Genomic DNA, 16,591 nt, shown 5'->3' on the forward strand with positions numbered 1-16,591 from the left:
ATCTCTGAAACAGAGGTTTTGCTGTGTTGCCTGGGCTGGTCTCAAACTCCTGGCCTCAGGTGATCCTCCTATCTCAGCCTCCCAAAATGCTAGGATTACAGGCGTGAGTGACTACACCTATTCTTGGTTGTTATTTTTGTTCAATATTTACTTATAATACTTATATCTGTTGATGTATTTTTAGTTTATTAACTTTTTGTGTGGCATTTCATTGAATGAATATAACCATACTTTAAAAATTAGGGTTTTTTTCCTGATGAATTTTTAGGTTGAATATTATATATGTATATCTTTGCATATATTTGTGAGATTTTTTTCTGCCTAGGGTATATACCCAGAAGGAGAATTGCTGAATCTTAGAGTATGTGCACTTTCAAAAATATTAGGTATTGGCTGGGCATAGTGCCTCACATCTGTAATCCCAGCACTTTGAGAGGTCAAGGCAGGAGGATTGCTTGAGGCCAGTTTGAGACCAGCATGGGCAACATAGTGAGACCCTGTCTCTACAAAAAAAAAACCATAAAATTAGCCAGATGCACACCTGTAGTCCCATCTCCTTGGGAGGCTGAGGTAGGAGGATTGCTTGAGCCTAAAAGGTCGAGGCTGCAGTGAGCTATGATCGCGCCACTGCTCTCCAGCCTAGACAACACAGCAACATCCTGTCTCTCAAAAAAAAAAAAAAAAAAATTGGATATTGCTAACTGTTTTAATAAAGTAATTGTATCAGATTGTCCCACATTCGCAACAGCAGTGTTGGTATCAGATATTTTCATTTTTGCCAGTCTGGTGAACATGACATTTTGCCTCATTGTGGTCTGATTTGTTTTTTATGGGTGGGTAGGGGGAAGAGGTCTATGGAAGAGTGCAGAATGTCTCTGAAAGATTAGATGATCTGGGCTGGGCACAGTGGCTCACGCCTATAATCCCTGCACTTTGGGAGGCCAAGGTGGGTGGATCACTTGAGGTCAGGAATCCAAGACCAGTGTGGCCAATGTGGTGAAACCCCATTGTAAAAATACAAAAAAATTAGCCAAGCATAGTGGTGGGTGTCTGTAATCTCATCTACTCAGGAGACTGAGGCAGAAGAATCGTTTGAACTCGGGAGGTGGAGGTTACGGTGAGTAGAGATCACACCACTGCACTCCAGCCTGGGCAACAGAGTGAGACTGTCTCAAAAAGAAAGATTAGATGATCTAGTGAGGAAGATGGGCATCCTGGGATTGGAAAATGAGTTCACTCTAGGACATTTTAGATTAAACAGCCATCTGGAGATGTCTAGCAGGCGGTAGGAAATGTGAATCTGAAGCTCTGAAGAGATTTGAAAGTCACTATCATCCAAGTGGTACCTAAAACCATGGGAATGGGTTCAGTCTGGTAGGACAAGTTTATTAAGTAAAAGAACAATTACATTAAGGGTCTCTGACTGAACCCTGAAAGATTCAAGCAATTAAGGGATAAAGAAGCAAGATCTGGCAAAGGAGACTGAAAGTACTTGGTCATAAGATGCAGGACACCCCAGACCAGCTAAGCCTGAAAACCAAGGGAAGATGAGTTTTTCAGCCTTGTCAGTGTGACCAAACAGTATAAAAGATATTGAGAGTGGGACTTGGGATTTAGTTATTAGAAGGTCATTGGTGGCTTTAGGGAAAATATGTTTAATAATGATGTTTGCAAAAGCCAGACTAAAATGGTTGAAAATTTGATGGCCAATAAAGATTTTGAGATAATAAATGTAGGATCTTTACTTGAAATGTGGCATGTTTCAAATAAAGGATAAAATGGGCTTTTCTTTCATTTACTTATTTTTAATCACTGTTGCCTTGTTAAGATTAAATAGGTTTTAATATGTCCTTGTTGAAACTTTAGGTTTACTTTTCCCTAAATTAAATTTCCTTTTACCTAGCTACCTTGGTTTGCCATTTCCAAAGTCACTTTGCCAACAGTATTGATTGTTCTCTTCTATTCCTGTCTGAAACTTTATGTCTCCCAGCCCCCTGAGATGCCTTCTTTTACAACAGTTCTGAATATTTTGCTTCAACATTACAAGTGTAGTTTTTGCTGAATTAGATTTTCCAGGAAAGTCTACTATATTTGTACACTATTGTATTTGCACACTGTGTGTTATATTTGTACACTGTGCACTATATTTGTATACTGTGCAGGATATTAGGACAGAAAAATTTGAATGGGACTCCTGCTTTCCAAGGGCTATGTAATATAATATAGTGAGGGTAGGAGAGCTCAAATGTTATAATAAGGATAAAATCTGAATATCTGAATAGGACTCCTGCTTTCTAAGGGCTTTGTAATATAATATAGTGAAGGCAGAAGAGCTCAAATGTTGTAATAATACAAAGTACTCGAAGAGCAAAGAAATACTTTGGGTTTGGTTTGGGTCAAATGATAGTAAAACAGTTTTATATATCAAATTCCAGAAAGTATCAGGATGAGCCATATACATTTGCTGATATTTAACCATTTTTGACCTGTAATAGCCAACTGCATATAGTTCAACTTAATCAAATTTGCTATTATGGGAAGAATGATTAATGAGGATCTTTTAGAATGTAAGAAGAAATGTTCGGAGGTAGGTTAGAAAGCAGTTCAAGTAAGGGAAGCAGAATGAGCAAAAGTTTAACGAAAAATACCAAAAGGATGTGAGGGAAAGAAATTTCTAGTCAAAGGAAAAAATAGCACTTGAATCGCTGTCATCTGCGGTGTATTCTTTGCCTTGATTATTTATTCTGGCCGTAGAGTCATTATAGCAGAGATGATATGAAATAGTTGGCACTGTAGGCCGGGGGCAGTGGCTCATGCCTGTAATCCCAGCATTTTAGGAGGCTGAGGCGGATGGATCATTTGAGGTTGGGAGTTTGAGACTAGCCTGGCCAACATGGTGAAACCTCGTCTCTACTAAAAAGACAAACATTAGCCAGGTGGTAGTGGCAGCATGCCTGTAATCCCAGCTCCTCGGGAGGCTGAGGCAGGATAATTGCTTGAACCTGCAGGGCAGAGGTTGCAGCGACCAAGATCGCTCCACTGCACTCCGGTCTGGGTGACAGAGAGACCCTGTCTTAAAAATAATAATAATGATTGGCACTGTAAAGATGTTTTTTGGATTCCATCTTATTTAGCAGTTTCATTAAGAAAAAACTCTTTCTTAGTCATCTGGTTTGACATTTTACGAGAAAAATTTCTTATGCCTAAGTTAAAAGCGAAATCATCCTTACATGTGGCTTTTCATATTACTTAGTCCTAATGTTATAGTTGCTTGTGAATTGCTATATTTCTTGACTTATCTTAATGTTTTATGTTTTGATTTAGATTTCAACATAGAGTAAGCCATTATGAAACCTGTTAAATGCCTAGTTGGCTCACTTTGCCTCCTCTGATGCTGTATGACAAAATAGTTATTCCTTTATTTAGTAAGATGACTTTTGTAGAAATAACAATAAAATAGTAATTTGACTTATGTGCACGTAAAATACTGTTGAATTAATGAAAATTACTGCTGGATATTTTATATGCACAAGGCTTACAAGATTAGTTCTAAAATACAATTGAATTTTGGTGATTTTTTTGAGCTAGAGAAGACCTTACGTTTCACTTAAGTCTTCATTTTATAAATAAGGAAATTTATAGAAGGCTTAAATAGTTGCTACTTTTATTAAGTTGAACTATATGCAGTTGACTATTACAGGTCAAAAATGGTTAAATATCAGCAATTGTATATGGTTCATCCTGATACTTTCTGGACTTTGGCACATAAACTAGTTTTATATCACATAAAACTGTTTTACTGTCATTTGACCCAAACCACAAAGTTGAACCGTTGGTATTTTATTTCCTTTCTGTGTATGTTTAGTATGTTGGTGAGAGTGAACGTGCTGTGCGACAAGTTTTTCAACGAGCCAAGAACTCAGCACCCTGTGTGATATTCTTTGATGAAGTGGATGCTTTATGTCCTCGAAGATCAGACCGAGAGGTAATTATCATGGACTAGTGGTTTACAGATTCTTTTAGCACAATAAACCTTTTCTATGTTCTAAGCCAGGTATTTCTTATGAAGTCATACCTTAGGAGCATTGAGACTCTTAGTGAAGACACCTAGTAATTTGAAATCAAATCTTAGAGATAGCAGTTGTATTCTGTATCTGCCTCTGCATCCATTTTTTTTCCTGTTTATTATTTTGGTTGCACAATCTGTAGGTCATCCTAATTCACACAAATGAGTAGGTGAGTATGGAAATGATATTAGTTTGAAATAGCTTGCCTTATAATCTTGTTATCCTACAACATTCTTGAGCTAAAAGAGTTCTTGAGACAGGAAAAAAAACAATTTAAGATATCATGCACTCAAAATAGGGTCAGGTTATTAACTTTAAGACCCCAAACCTTTTCTCTTAAGTAAGACATTAAAATGAAGAAGATAAAAAAAGACCCAACACCCATTTATATCTGGAGAAGATATAAAATTGATCTGCATTGAATACCACTTGCATCAGCCACACTGAGTCACAGTCCTTAGAGATTTCAGTACAGAGTACCAGAAACAGTTGTTATTAGGAGTGCTATTATATAACAATTTGAAGCTTAGTGAAGCATAACATAAACCATAAATATATAACCTTTTTGAAGCAGACAGCAGCTACTTTATTTATTTATTTATTTACTTATTTATTTATTTATTTTTGAGACAGAGTTTCACTCTTGTCTCCCAGGTGGGAGTGCAATGGTGCGAACTCGGTTCACTGCAACTTCCGCCTCCTGGGTTCAAGCGATTCTCCTCCCTCAGCCTCCTGAGTAGCTGGAATTACAGGCACCCGCCACCATGCCTGGCTCATTTTTGTATTTTTAGTAGAGACAGGGTTTCCCCATGTTGGTCAGGCTGGCCTTGAACTCCTGACCTCAGGTGATCCATCCGCCTCGGCCTCCCAAAGTACTGGGATTACAGGGTTGAGCCACCACGCCCAGCCACAGGTACATTTCTTGTAAGATGACTGAGGAAATGGTTACATTTCTTTTGTTGTTGTTGTTGTTGTTTTGTTGTTGAAACGGAGACTCACTCTGTCACCCAGGCTGGAGTGCAATGGTGCGATCTCGGCTTACTGCAACCTCTGGCACCCAGGTTCAAGCGATTCTCCTGCCTCAGCCTCCAGAGTAGCTGGGATTACAAGCGCCCGCCACTACTTGGCTAATTTTTGTAGTTTTTAGTAGAGATGGGGTTTTGCATCATTTCTGAAACCTAGGAAATCTTTTGTGATTTATTTTAAATAAGTGTGTGTGTGTGTGTCTTGGGTCATAAAACATTACATGCCTCATTTTGCTAAAAATCTCCAAAAACATTCAAAAGTCACAAAAAAAAGCTGACTGATACAAATAAATAAATAAATGTGACTCACATTTTAGCGGTTTTGTTTCTTCATCCAGTAGTCATTGATACCATCATAGAAAATTCTTATTACAGGCTTATCTTTGATAGTGATGTCAGTGACTGAGGCAGAGATCCTTCCCAGGTTCCCCAGTCATATTCCAAAGTCTACTGTGGGCTATGGAGCAAAACACAGTACTTTGATACCTCCAGCTGGTTAGGGCACGGCATGCTCTGGATTTTATTCTTTTCCTTTTTATTCTCATCTCTTCTGCCATGAATAAACCCTTCATTTGTCCACAGCCCCTTCAATTGGTTTGCAGCTCTCTACTGTTAGCTGGTAAATCTAAATTTGGAGAGGTTCATTGTCAACTGTTGCCCTCAAAGAAGTCTGTAGCCGTATGAAGTACATGTCTGACTTCTGGTTTATCTCTCTCTTTTTTTTTTAAAGAATAAAGAATGGCTGCTCCATAGGCAGAGCGGCCTTATTTGTTTCTTGGATGTCTACTGCCATGCATTTCTTTCTTTTCCTTTCCTTTCCCTTTCCCTTTCCTTTCCTTTTTTTTTTTCTTGAGAAAGAGTCTTGCTCTATCACCCAGGCTGGAGGCTAGAGTGCAATGGCACTATCTCAGCTCACTGCAACCTCTGCCTCCCAGGTTCAAGCGATTTTCCTGACTCAACCTCCCTAGTAACTGGGATTACAGGCGCCTGCTACCATGCCCGACTAATATTTGTGTTTTCAGTAGAGGTGGGGTTTCACCATGATGGCTGGGCTGGTCTCGAACACCTGGTCTCAAGTGATCCACCAGCCTTGGCCTCCCAACGTATTGGGATTAGAGGCATGAGCCACCACACCCAGCCTACTGCCATACATTTCTATACTCTGATATATATGGGTTTCTTTTCTTGTGGTTTTTTTGTTTGTTTGTTTGTTTGTTTTTGAGACAGAGTCTTGCTCTGTCACCCAAGCTGGAGTGCAGTGGCATAATCTCAGCTCACTGCAGCCTCCACCTCCCAGGGTCAAGTGATTCTCCTGTCTCTGTCTCCCAGGTAACTGGCACTACAGATGTGTGCTACCACACCTGGCTAATTTTGCATTTTTAGTAGAAACGGGTTTTACCATGTTGGCCAGGCTGGTCTCGAACTCCTGACCTCAGGTGATCCACTCGCCTCGGCCTCCCAAAGTGCTGGAATTACAGGTGTGAGCCACTATGCCCAGCTATAGTTTGCTTTTCTACATTTTCACCTAAAGCAGATTCTGAAAACATTTTATTTTTATTTTTTGTTTGTTTCTTTTTATTTGATCTTCTTTTTTTTTTTTAAACAGAGTCTCACTCTCACCCAGGCTGGAGTGCAGTGGCACGATCTCAGCTCTCCGCAGCCTTTGCCTCCTGGGTTCAAGTGATTCTCATGCCTAAGCCTGCTGAGTAGCTGGGACTATAGGTACATGCCACCATGCCCAGCTGATTTTTCATATTTTTTTTTTTCTTTAGTAGAGACAGGGTTTCACCATGTTGGCCAGGCTAGTCTCGAACTTCCAACCTCAGGTGATCCACCTGCCTCAGCCTTCCAAAGTGCTAGGATTACAGACATGAGCCACCATGTCCAGCCTCTAAAAATCTTTTAAATTTGAATGTATTCTTTTTGAATTACACTAGTTATACATGAATACATGCTTGTGAAAAATTCAAATAAAGCACAAGTATAAAGAGTAAATTTCTTTCCATTCTCCTCCGTATTACTCTTCTTAGAGGTTATTATGACACTACTAATAGTTTATCATTTAGTATGCATCATTCTAGAACTTTTTCCAGAAGCAAAAAAATGTATATTTTACACTTCTGTTTTGTTATTGTTGCTGTTGAGACAGGGTCTTACCCTGTCACCCAGGCTGGAGTGCAGTGGTGTGATTGTAGCTCACTGCCTGCCACCTTGAGCTCCTGGGCTCAAGCAGTGATCCCACCTTAGCTGCCTGAGTAGCTAGTAGTACAGTTGTGCACTGCCACACCCAGCTAAGTTTTTGTTTTTAGAGGTGGGATCTTGCTATGTTGCCCAGGCTGGTCTTGAAATTCTGGCCTCAAGTGATCCTCCTGCCTCTGCCTCCCAAAGTGCTGAGATTACATCATGCCTGGACCTAGGCTTCTATTTTTTATATTAATGTGGTCATTCTGTCTTGATGACTTTCTCATGTACGTAATGACTTAAAAATATATATAGTATTATCCTCAGTCTGGATACAGCAGAATTTACTTAATAATTCTCCTGTTTTGGGCATTTAGATTGTTTCCAGTTGTAAACAGAACTCTACTTGTATCACGCATTTTTGTGCACCTGTGGTGGGACTATGTGAGACAGAATTTTGGTAGTGAAAATCAGGGTGGAAGATTGCTATATATTAGATTTTGAAAGATAATGCTGTATCATCCTTCACAAAAACTATCAGTTACATGTGCCCACCAGCAGTGTGTGAAAATATCCATTTCTTATCAACAATGGATTATACCCATCTTTTTATTTTTTGGCAGTTTTATTGGCAAATCATATTACATTTTAGTATACATGTCCCTGATTACCATGAGGTAGACTGTCTCCAGTGATTTGAAATTATTTGATCATATGTTTCAGCCCTTTTGCTATTGCCGTCTTTTTTTGTGTTAATTGGTACTCTATGATGGAAAGAAGTCTTTTATTTAATTATGTGTTGATACTATTTTTCCCAGTCTTACGACTTATATTTAATTTTATTATATAGAATATTATAGGTTTGGTTTGTTTGTTTGTTTTCTGTTTTGAGAGAGTCTCACTCTGTCGCCCAGGCTGGAGTGCAGTGGCGTGATCTCAGCTCACTGCAGCCTCCGCCTCCCAGGTTCAAGCAGTTCTTCTGCTTCAGCCTCCCATGCAGCTGAGATTACAGGTTCCTGCCACCATACCCAGCTAATTTTTTGTATTTTTTTTTTTTTTTATTTATTTATTTATTTATTTTTTTTTTTTTTTTGAGACGGAGTCTCGCTGTGTCGCCCAGGCTGGAGTGCAGTGGCCGGATCTCAGCTCACTGCAAGCTCTGCCTCCCGGGTTTTTACGCCATTCTCCTGCCTCAGCCTCCCGAGTAGCCGGGACTACAGGCGTCCGCCACCTCGCCCGGCTAGTTTTTTGTATTTTTTAGTAGAGACGGGGTTTCACCGTGTTAGCCAGGATGGTCTCGAACTCCTGACCTCGTGATCCGCCCATCTCGGCCTCCCAAAGTGCTGGGATTACAGGCTTGAGCCACCGCGCCCGGCCAATTTTTTGTATTTTTAGTAGAAACGGGGTTTCACCATGTTGGCCAGACTGGTCTTGCACTTCTGACCTCAGGTGATCCACACGTCTCGCCTCCCAAAGTGCTGGGATTACAGGTGTGAGTCACCATGCCCGGCCAGAATATTATGGCTTTAATACAGAAAAATCTATCAGTCATTCTTGTATTGACTCTCGTCTTGCTTATGTAGAACAATATTTTTTACCCTTTACTTCCTTATATTTTTGAGTATGGATTATGATTCTGTTAGTGTTATGTTCCCCAGGAGTGACAATAAGGAACACCAAATTTTTTTTTCTAGAGAAATCAGTGGGGTAAGCTGGGCATGGTAGCTTATACCTGTAATCCCAGCAGTTTGGGTGGCCAAGGCAGGCAGATTGCTTGAGTCCAGGAGTTCAAGACCAGCATGGGCAACATGGTGAAATCCTGACTCTACACAAAAAAGAAAAATTAGCCAGGTGTGGTGGTGCATACCTGTAGTCCCAGCCACTCGGGAGGCTGAGGTAGGAGGATTGCTTGAGCCCGGAAGGTAGAGGTTGCAGTGAGCTGAGATCTCACCACTGCACTTCCAGCCTGGGCAACAGAGCAAGACCCCTGTCTCAAAAAAAAAAAAAAAAAAAAAGGAAAGAAATGAGGTAAGCCCATTACCACCTCTGTATGTAAAATTTATGGTGAAGAAAAACAATTAATGACCAAAAACACAGCACCACTTTTCTCATTCCCTTCATTTAAAACTTTTTTGTTGTTTCTGTATCTAAGTGATTTATCCCTCTCCCTGAATTTATACCAACTCCCTGGATGTTTCCTTTCACCTAGATATTGCTGAGGTAACTTTACTTTGTATTATTTGCTTCAAGGAAAAGAGAAAATACCTCATCAGTGTCCTAGATACTCCCGTATGTGTTGCACTAAAAAGATCTGGAACACCTGGCTTGTCTGATGGTGGTGGGTTATCAGAATTTATTAACATTAGTGTCATCCGGGTGCAGTGGCACAAGCCTGTAATCCCAGCACTTTGGGAGGCCGAGGTGGAAGGATCAGTTGAGCTCAGGAGTTCGAGACTAGCCTGGGCAATATAGCAAGAGGATCTCTAGAAAAAAATATGAAAATTAGCTAGGCGTGGTGGCACACACCAGTAGTACCAGCTACTTGGGAGGCTGAGGTGGCAGGATTGCTTGAGCCCAGGAGGGGAAGGCTGCAGTGAGCTGAGATCACACCACTACACTCTAGCCTGGGCTACAGAGTAAAACCCTGCCTCAAAAAAAAAATTAGTCTCACCAAAGGTGGTATACAACCTCCCACTGTTAAATTTGACTGACTTTAAAAATAAAATGAGATCTAGAATGCCTGATATACTGGGAAATTTGGGGTTCAAAAGCTTAGTCTAGGGCTGGGCGTGGTGGCTCACTCCTGTAATCCAAGCGCTTTGGGAGGCCGAGGTGGGCTGATCACCTGAGGTCAGGAGTTTCAACACCAGCCTGACCAACATGGTGAAACCCCATCTCTACTGAAATTACAAAATTATCCTGGCATTGTGGCACATGCCTGTAATCCCAGCTACTTGGGAGGCTGAGGCAGGAGAATTGCTTGAACCAGGAGACGGAGGTTGCAGTGAGCCGAGATCACACCATTGCACTCCAGTCTGGGCAACAAGAGCGAAACTTCATCTCAAAAAAAAAAAAAAAAAAGAAGCTTAGTCTGGGTGGGGTGCAGCTCTCACACCTATAATCCCAGCACTTTGGGAAGCTGAGGCAAGAGGATTGCTTGAGGCCAGGGGTTCAAGACTAGCCTGGACAGCATAGCAAGACCCATCTCTAGCAAAGAAACAAAAGCTAGCTGTAGATTCGCTCCAAGGGAAGTGTATTGTGACGGTTAGATGTTTGAGTAACTCAGAAACATTAGACCTTGGGATCCATTCAGCCTGAGATTGAGTCTCATCTCTTCCTTTACCTAGTGATGAGAACTTGGACAAGTAACCCCTCTGAGCCTCACTTTCCTCATTTAGACTGTGGATAATAATAGGATTGCTGGGGAGGTCCACTGATGAGAACACATTTTGCACAGTGTGTGCATATAGTGGCTCCTTGGAAAATGATCACTGTGATCTCTTTTGCATGGGGAAATGTATTATTTTCATAGGGAAGAAAAAAATTTTTTTTTCCTTTATATTGAGAGCTGATGGAACCAGATTTATGTCTTTTTAGACAGGGGCAAGTGTCCGAGTGGTGAATCAGCTACTTACAGAGATGGATGGTCTGGAAGCACGCCAGCAGGTTTTTATTATGGCAGCCACTAACAGGCCAGGTAAGAAATAAAAATATTGTAACGCAGATGAATCTAAAAACTTACAGCATTTCCATAGAAGAGATTCAGATAATTAAAAATAAAAGTAAAAACTTGTAGCATTTATAAACAATATAATTCACACGCATCCTAGGAAAGGAAGATTAAATTTGGACAATCCCTTTCTGGTTCTGTGAAAGGAAACTTCGTAGTTGAAATAAAGGCTTAGAAAGCTTTTGCATAAGCTATAGTAAAAAGCATAGTATTACTGCTTGGATCCCATGAGATTGCTTTTCTGTGTTCGTGCTTAGAAAGCTCTTTTTTGGCTGAGAACAGTTGCAGCATACACTCTTTTCTTTTTTTTTTGGAGACGGAATCTCACTTTGTCACCCAGGCTGGCATGCGGTGGCATAACCTTGGCTCACTGCAACCTCTGCCTCCTGGGTTCAAGTGATTCTCCTGCCTCAGCCTCCTGAGTAGCTGGGATTACCGGTGCTGCCACCATGCCCAGCAATTTTTTGTATTTTTAGTAGAGATGGGGTTTCGCCATGTTGGCCAGGCTGGTCTTGAACTCCTGAACCTCAGGTGATCCGCCCAACTCGGCCTCCCAAAGTGCTGGGATTACAGACGTGAGCCATTGCACCCGACCGGCATACACTTTTGACCACAAAAGTATTTTAAGAATTTGTGTTTTATGGTTTCTCGCTAGCTTATAGGAAATAAAAACCATACTCTTCACTCTACTAGAAGTTAAAGATAGATTTTTAAGGTTTTATGCTGGAGCCATGCCCTCATATCTGCCCTTAATGATTACTGAAAATTGTTTTCAAGGTTAAGCATTCTTTGAGAGATTCAGAAAAGGGCTCAAGACTATAGAAGTGCAGAAGGTGGCTCAGAGTTACAACTCTAATCACATGCTTGATCTTTCTGGTGATCAGTCCCCTGCCTGAAGCTATCTGTGGGGCCACTATGTGTCACCATATTAGCTCAACAAAGATATTCCTGGCATTCAGGAAATTGCAAGGATTTTTGAAGGTCTATGCCAGGAACGGTGGGCAAAGACCAATTATGTTCTGTATTATACCATAGTAACCTTGGGACTATATTACTTCATCTTGCTGACCATCATTTTGGCACTTTTAAAATGAGGATGATAATACTTAATTGGCAGGATTGCCACAAAGGTTAAATGATGTTGGTAATGTATCTACCACAGTGGTAGTAAACAGCAGGTAGCTATTTAGTAAGTATTATCATGTTCATAAGCAGTTTGGTAATAGTAGTGGGAACAGTCATTAGGTCATAAAATCACAGAGTCATCCTAGAAGAAAGTCCCTCAGAGTTGAACAGAATCACATTTTCCCTTTCATAAGAAGATACAGATCTTTTCTCACATATTTCAAAAAGATGCTTGTCTTAGTCTGTTTTGTGTTGCTATAATAGAATACCTGAAACTGGGTAATTAGTGTTAAAAAGAAGAGATTCAGTTCTTCTAGTTCAGGAAGCTGGGAAGGTCAAGATTGAGTGGCCTGCATCTGTCAAGGGCCCTCTTGCTGCATCATCCCAAGGTGAAAGGGTGGAAGAGCACAAGAGCATGCATGAGAGAGCAAAAGGAAAGTGGCCTGGACAGGAAGAAACCATGGTCCCATGAATAAGGGTGGACAAATAAAGTTTAATTAATTTTACCCTATCTTTGGACATTTATCTCAACTGCCTGAGCTGAACAACTGACTGTTTTCCTCAGCCTACCAAAAAGCATTTTGTATAGCAAAAGATTGGTTTCATTAGATGAAACCTGGAGAAGAGAGAAGCAGAGAGAGGGGGATCCTGGGGAGTAGGAAATGAGGGCCGTGTTTCTCTCAAAAAAGCCTCTTTGAAGAAATACAATTGATCTAGTTTTTTCTGGTGTGTGATCATCCTTTTTAAAGTGAGGAGCATAAATTAGTAAGGATGGGCTTAATATCTGTTGGTGGTGAGACAAGAAAATGCTAAAATTATTATCTGTTACTTTATTTAATTGTACTATCTGGTTTTGATGTATGGCTTGTCATGTATGCAGTGTATTAATAATATCATACAGAAACATAGTTAATAAATGATTAGACATTAAAAAAAGGAAGAAAGTGGCCAAGCTGGGCATGGTGGCTTATGCCTGTAATCCTAGCACTTTACAAGGTCGAGACAGGAGAATCGCTTGAGCTTGGGAGTTTAAGACCAGCCTGGGCAACATAGTGAGACCTTGTCTCTATTATTTAAAAAATAGAGAGAGTGGCTAAACATATCCTTTGATCAAGAGTCCACTCTTGCAATAACTTACCCACTCCCTTGGAACCAGCATTATTCATGAGTCAGAGCCCTCATGACCTCATCACTTTTTAAAGGCCCCACCTCTCAACACTGTTTTATTGGGGATTGAGTTTCCAGCACGTGAACTTTGGGGAATACGTTCAAACCACAGCATCAGTCTTTCGTTTCCTGTATAACATATTCTATCGTTAACAGCCCTTACCATATTTTAAGTTTGTTTATTTTATTATTTATTTATTTATTTTGAGACAGAGTCTTGGTCTGCTGCCCAGACTGGAGTGCAGTGGCGTGATCTCAGCTCACTGCAACCTCTGCCTCCCGGGTTCAAAGGTTTCTTCTGCCTCAGCCTCCCAAGTAGCTGGGATTACAGGCACGTGCCTCCACGCCCAGCTAATTTTTGTATTTTTAGTAGAGATAGGGTTTCACCGTGCTGACCAGGCTGGTCTCAAACTTCTGACCTCAGGTGATCTGCCTGCCTCGGCCTCCCAAAGTGCTGGGATTACAGGCATGAGGCACTGCGCCTGGCCTGTTTATTTTAAAACCTGTGTTAAGAATGGCAGATGAATCATAATGTGGTACCGGTGTTTTGTTTTTTTCCCTATGTATGTATATTGTCTTCCCCTAAAACTCTTCCATCCTTTTTTCCCCTTTAACAAATCTGTTGCATTAATGACCTACATTTAAAAATAAATGATCTGGCTGGACACGGTGGCTCATGCCTGTAATCCCAACACTTTGGGAGGCCGAGGCCGGCGGATCATAAGGTCAGGAGATTGAGACCATCAGCTAACACGGTGAAACCCCATCTCTACTAAAAATACAAAAAAATTAGCTGGGCATGGTGGCATGCGCCTGTAGTCCCAGCTACTTGGGAGGCTGAGGCTGAGGCAGGAGAATTGCTTGAACCCAGGAGGTGAAGGTTGCCATGAGCCAAGATTGCACCACTGCACTCCAGCCTGGGCGGCAAAGCGAAACTGTCTCAAAAAATAATAATAGTAATAATAAATGTTCTAGATCTTCTTCACTTGTTTTCATGCTTATTTGGCAGTTCTGCTCCATTGTATACTATCATGTGACATTGTTTTGATTGCTTATAACTTCTTGTCTGCTTAGCTTTAAGAATTTCCTCCTTGGTCGGGTGCAGTGGCTCAAGCCTGTAATCCCAGCACTTTGGGAGGCCGAGACGGGCAGATCACGAGGTCAGGAGATCGAGACCATCCCGGCTAACACGGTGAAACCCCGTCTATACTAAAAAAATACAAAAAACTAGCCGGGCATGGTGGCGGCACCTGTAGTCCCAGCTACTCAGGAGGCTGAGGCAGGAGAATGGCGGGAACCCAGGAGGCGGAGCTTGCAGTGAGCTGAGATCCGGCCACTGCACTCCAGCCTGGGTGACAGAGCGAGACTCCGTCTCAAAAAAAAAAAAAAAAAAAAAAAACAATTCCCTCCTTGTTTGATGTTCTGGTTAGCCATTGCTGCATAACAAACTACTGTAAAGCTTAGTGCTTTAAAACCACCATTTGTGGCTGGGTGCAGTGACTCACACCTGTAATCCCAGCACTGTGGGAAGCCAAGGATCACTTGAGGTAAAGAGTTCAAGACCAGCCTACTCAACATGGTGAAACTCCATCCCTACTAAAAATATAAAAATTAATTGGGTGTGGTGGTGGGCACCTGCAATCCCAGCTACTCAGGAGGCTGAGGCAGGAGAATCACGTGAACCCAGGAGGCGGAGGTTGCAGTGATCCCAGATCGCACCACTGCATTCCAGCCTGGGCAACAGATTGAGACTCCATCTAAAAAAAAAAAAAAAAAAAAATCACCATTTTTGCTTGGCTCACAATTTTTAGGTCAGGAATTTGGGATGGGCTTGTCTGGGTGGTTCATCTTGGATCCACATGCTATCAGCTGGAGTGGCTGGACCAGAGAATCCATTTCCACAGTGGCCTCTTTACTCACAATGTCTTCACAATCCTTGGTCTCTCTCCCAACCGAGCCCCCAAATAATTATCTTTTTGGGGTTTGTTTGTTTTGAGGTGGAGTCTCACTCTGTCGTCCAGACTGGAGTGCAGTGGTGTGATCTCGGCTCACTGCAACCTCTGCCTCCTAGGCTTAAGTGATTCTCCTGCCTCAGCCTCCCGAGTAGCTGGGATTACAGGCATGCACACCACGCCCAGCTGATTTTGTATTTTTTAGTAGAGATGGGGTTTCGCCATGTTGGTCAGGCTGGTCTTGAACTCCTGACCTCAGGTGATCCGCCTGCCTCAGCCTCCCAAAGTGCTGGAATTACAGATGTAAGCCACCGTACCTGGCCCCAGTTATCATCTTTTAATGCCTCTTCATGTGGCTTGGGCTTCCAGTAGCGTGCTTCTCTCAGGGTGTTTGCACTACTTACATGGTAGGCAGATTCTAAGCGTTGAAAATAGAAGCTGCCATTCTTCTTAAAGGCAAAGTCCAGACTAGGTAAACTCTATTGTTCAGGGTACTGACAGAAAGGCCCAGCTTCTAAAAGGAGAGAAAATGGAAGTGTAAATATATTTGCAGTAGGCTGGGTGCGGTGGCTCACACCTGTGATCCCAGCACTTTGAGACGCTGAGGCAGGAGGATCACCTGAGGTCAGGAGTTCGAAACCAGCCTGGCCAACATGACAAAACCCTGTCTCTATTAAAAGTACAAAAATTAGCCGGGCATGATGGCGGGCACCTGTAATCCCAGCTACCCAGGAGGCTGAGGCAGGAGAATAGCTTGAACCTGGGAGGCGGAGGTTGCAGTGAGCCGAGATTGTGCCACTGCACTCCAGCCTGGGCGACAAGAGCGAGACTCCGTCTCAAAAATAAATAAATAAATAAATAAATAAATAAAATAAAATTAATATTTTATACATATATATTTGTGGTCAGCTTTAATCCTTAGTACCTATATTTCTCTTTTTAACACATTCTACCTTTATTGTGCAAGTTGTTTAGTCATCTTAAGGTTTGGTGTTGTGGATCAGTCATATTAATACAATTTTCTTCAATCTGTAAGGAGATTTGCTCTTTCATTCATCAAATAATTACTGAGTTTTTACTGTATACTTCATCCTGCTTAGCTTTGGGAATTCGAAGATGAAAAATCACAAAATTCCTTGCCGGCATATATTCTGCTTTGGAGCTGGGGAACAGGGTGGGGTGGGGTGGGAGTAATAAATAAATAAAATGAGGCTGGGCGCGGTGGCTCACGCCTGTAATCCCAGCGCTTTGGGAGGCCGAGGAGGATGGATCACCTGGGGTCAGGAGTTCAAGACCAGCCTGACCAACATCGTGAAACACTGTCTCTACTACAAATACAAAAAT

At 41.6% G+C, this 16,591-nt stretch overlaps 2 protein-coding genes and 1 long non-coding RNA gene across 7 annotated transcripts in view; 1 reads left to right on the forward strand and 2 right to left on the reverse strand.

The window, feature by feature from the left end:
• Positions 1–16,591, reverse strand: part of LOC126937498 (uncharacterized) — a 141,531-nt gene that overhangs the window by 108,789 nt on the left and 16,151 nt on the right. The window lies entirely within an intron of this gene.
• Positions 1–16,591, reverse strand: part of CNIH4 (cornichon family AMPA receptor auxiliary protein 4) — a 728,363-nt gene that overhangs the window by 105,325 nt on the left and 606,447 nt on the right. The window lies entirely within an intron of this gene.
• The window catches only part of NVL (nuclear VCP like), a 106,292-nt gene that overhangs the window by 52,197 nt on the left and 37,504 nt on the right, over positions 1–16,591 (forward strand). For 4 of the 5 annotated variants that reach the window (XM_050760706.1, XM_050760695.1, XM_050760697.1 and 1 more), the window contains 2 exons: positions 3,866–3,985; positions 10,871–10,970. In XM_050760706.1, coding sequence (XP_050616663.1) covers positions 3,866–3,985; positions 10,871–10,970 — 220 coding nt within the window. The remainder of the gene's footprint in view (positions 1–3,865; positions 3,986–10,870; positions 10,971–16,591) is intronic. The other variant, XM_050760703.1, reaches the window with a different exon arrangement.

Source organism: Macaca thibetana, chromosome 1 (genome assembly GCF_024542745.1).
Source record: "Macaca thibetana thibetana isolate TM-01 chromosome 1, ASM2454274v1, whole genome shotgun sequence".
Classification (NCBI taxonomy): domain Eukaryota; kingdom Metazoa; phylum Chordata; class Mammalia; order Primates; family Cercopithecidae; genus Macaca; species Macaca thibetana.